Raw genomic sequence first — 2,961 nt, 5'->3', positions numbered from 1 at the left:
CAGCGGCTGCGCTCTGGTAGTGCACGCTGAGGGGGATAGTCTGCATCAGGGGCTGCGAGCCAGGGGGGTAAGGGGCTGTGACGGCAGGTTTAAACACGGAGAAAGGTCCGGCCGCTGAGGGGCTCTGAGTGGGGAAATATGCCGTGGAGGCGGAGGGTGCTGGTGGAGGAGGGGGAGGCGGTGGGGGGGCACTCTCCGCGTTATACTGGGGGAAAGGAGTGAGGCCAGTCTGAGCCTGAGGGGGGGGCTGGCTCTGAGGCTGGGCGGGGAACAGCGCCCTCTGGCTGCGGTACGGAGAGCCCTGAGGCTGAGGCGAGTGAAGTAGAGAGGGTCCAGGGTAGTGGACGGGGGAGGAGGGTAGCGGGGTCGGATGCAGCTTGGTGGGGGTTACAGGAGCTGGCTTGGGGGCCGCGGGCTTGCTGGGGGTCTGGCTGGTCGGATTGGGGGTCCGGGGCTGACTGTCGGCGTCTTCCTCCTTCACTGTGCGGCTGGGAGGCTGGGCGAGAGGACCGGGGGAGCAGGGCTGTGAGGGGGGAGGCAGAGAGAGAGGAGGTCATACGGGGGTAAATACCCATCTGAGAGGAGTCAGATCTCCATGCGGGTAGCGTTGACTTACTGTGTGGGTGGGGGTCTTTTGAAGGGTCGGAGATAGGCAGTCTGTAAGTGCAGGTGTATCTCCACCTTCCGTTTCCCCATCTACAAAGAGTGGAAATATTATTATTAAAACCTGTAAAATGTTGATTCAAAAAAAGAAACCTCTTAATAATTCCACATGTTATAAAATAAATGTATTTGGCAACCACTTTCCTCTGGTTCCAGTCTTTATGCTAAGCTTAGCTGTAACCTGGCTACAGCTTTATAAATATTAACTATTTCCACCTAGCCGGTACAAGCTGTGCTATCCATTTGATTCCTGGGTTAGAATATGGTATTCTTTTTTCCAGCTAACCCCAGGTTGAGAACCACCAATTCAAAAGACAGATTTGAGAGTGGTATCTATTCTCATCCTATTCTTAACAGAAATAATGTTTGCTACGATGCAAAATGTCAAACTTCAGAACATGTGGTCAGTTTCCTCACCTGTGTCTTTGTCTTTGCTGAGCAGCAGAGCCCGGTGGTAGCTGCGCTCTCTAGCCTGCTCTACGGAAGTGGACGACGTCCTTAAGAAACAAACAGATATTGGGACGATCAAAATCTAACTACTTGTAGTGTCTAAAGCAGGGGTACCCACACTTTTTCAGCTTGGGAGCTACTTTTAAAATGACCAAGTCAAAATGATCTACCTACATTAAAAATGCTAAGCATATATTTATTTATATATACTGAGTATACCTGATGTTACCTTGCATAACTGCATGAACCCGTATGGCACAATACAACTCAGTACGTCCATTTTATACCCTTTCTTTAGTAGAATTGTATAAATTGGAAGGCTAACTAGGTAATCAGCTCGCCGGTGATTTGCTGCTGGCGCGGTTGACCGTGCAGGCGTGGTGAACTGCGTTTTAGAAAAGATGAGATCTCAGACTGGCTTACCTGTACGTCAATCAAGTGGCAAATGTCATAGTAAGGATGGATGATAGGGTAACTTTTTTTTTTCAATGCCATGCGATCTACCCACACTACCTTGCCCAATACTACCGATCGACGTATTGGGCACCCCTGGTCTAAAGGGTACAATAAATAACAGAGATACTACCCTAAATTCATAAGCTGACAAGTAGTTTACATACCACTGTCCTTCTCCTCCTTCCTGCTCTCCTTTCTCTCCCGGTGCCAGTGCCTCTTCCTCTGCCTCCTCACTTGTCTGGGGTTCCTTTACAGGGGGGGTGTTGCAGGGAGGAGTGGGAGCAGGTGGGGGGGGAGGAGGTTCACTGGCGATCTCTTGCGCGACAGGGAAGGCTTCCACGGTCAAAGGTAGCATGGTGGAAACAGGAGAGCTGCACTCGGTCTTGGAGCCGCTGCGACGAGCTTCACGCTGACGCTTCCTGTATTCCAGCAGGGAAACCTGGCAGGGGCAGAACGAGAAGCACAGTGTCATTAGACATAAAGAGCCTGGGTGATGATCAACCAGCAGAGGGCAGCATTTGGAGAGTTACTGAGAGAGACGCGCGAGTCAATGCATATCTTAAATCCATGTGAAAAATGAGGCCCTCATTCATATCACCTTCTGTACTGCAAATGTAATACCTGGGTATATATATTGCATCCTCTTCTCATATAGATTATGTTCAAAATGTACAATGTATTTTTCCCAAGCAGACATTATTTAAATTAAGTTAATATCTACAGATGAACAAATGTAAGTTATACGCAATCTTCTAAGAGCTAAAAGGCAGCTGAAGGAGTTAAATGTTATTCTCAGTGCCAACCAAGCGGCAAACTCTGGGGCAGAGCCGGGACGCCAATGTGGAAGTGCCTCAAACTGCAGTTCATCTAGTGGCCAGTAGGAGCAGTCTGCAGAAGGGAGCAATTTCCACAGACCCCAATGTTAAAATGCCCAATTTTAGAGCAGAATTAAACATGTTTACATCGTGGTTCAAAAAACCATATTCTCTGTATAGTTAGATCCCCCCTTCATGAATATGGATTGGGGGGGTGAATTTTTTCTCCACTCATTTGTTTAATTAATATTAAGCCTTAAAGCTTTTGCATAAATTAGGGCATGGTCACTTTGATGGACATGTACATGCCTCACTGTCAGCTAACAGGAACTTGTCCACTCTGCTAGGCCACAACCATAGAGGCTACAACGTTAGTTAGTTGTAGTTACTGTACTTGACCCTTTAGCTTTAGCCGTGTTCGTGGTGATTGTGCCTTTTAGGGAATATTGTTACAAACAGAACTTCCAAGAAGTCTAAAATGATAATATTATACATGTCCCGTTCACAGGTGTTTGTGTGCTTGGTAGCTTAGCTTGTTACTTATTAGCCAGCTAAGGACGTAACCCTTTATACATAC

The 2,961-nt window shown here is 47.8% G+C and overlaps 1 protein-coding gene across 1 annotated transcript in view; it reads right to left on the bottom strand.

The window, feature by feature from the left end:
* kmt2e (lysine (K)-specific methyltransferase 2E) overlaps nucleotides 1-2,961 on the bottom strand; it is a 23,841-nt gene that overhangs the window by 341 nt on the left and 20,539 nt on the right. The window contains exons 22-25 of the mRNA XM_010776587.1: nucleotides 1,734-2,008; nucleotides 1,081-1,160; nucleotides 617-696; nucleotides 5-523 (exon numbers count right to left, since the gene is read on the bottom strand). Of these exons, the coding sequence (XP_010774889.1) occupies nucleotides 5-523; nucleotides 617-696; nucleotides 1,081-1,160; nucleotides 1,734-2,008 (954 nt within the window). The remainder of the gene's footprint in view (nucleotides 1-4; nucleotides 524-616; nucleotides 697-1,080; nucleotides 1,161-1,733; nucleotides 2,009-2,961) is intronic.

Source organism: Notothenia coriiceps, unplaced genomic scaffold, assembly GCF_000735185.1.
Source record: "Notothenia coriiceps isolate Sejong01 unplaced genomic scaffold, NC01 NC01_scaffold00017074, whole genome shotgun sequence".
NCBI lineage: Eukaryota > Metazoa > Chordata > Actinopteri > Perciformes > Nototheniidae > Notothenia > Notothenia coriiceps.
This window is presented reverse-complemented; position numbering and strand designations above follow the sequence as displayed.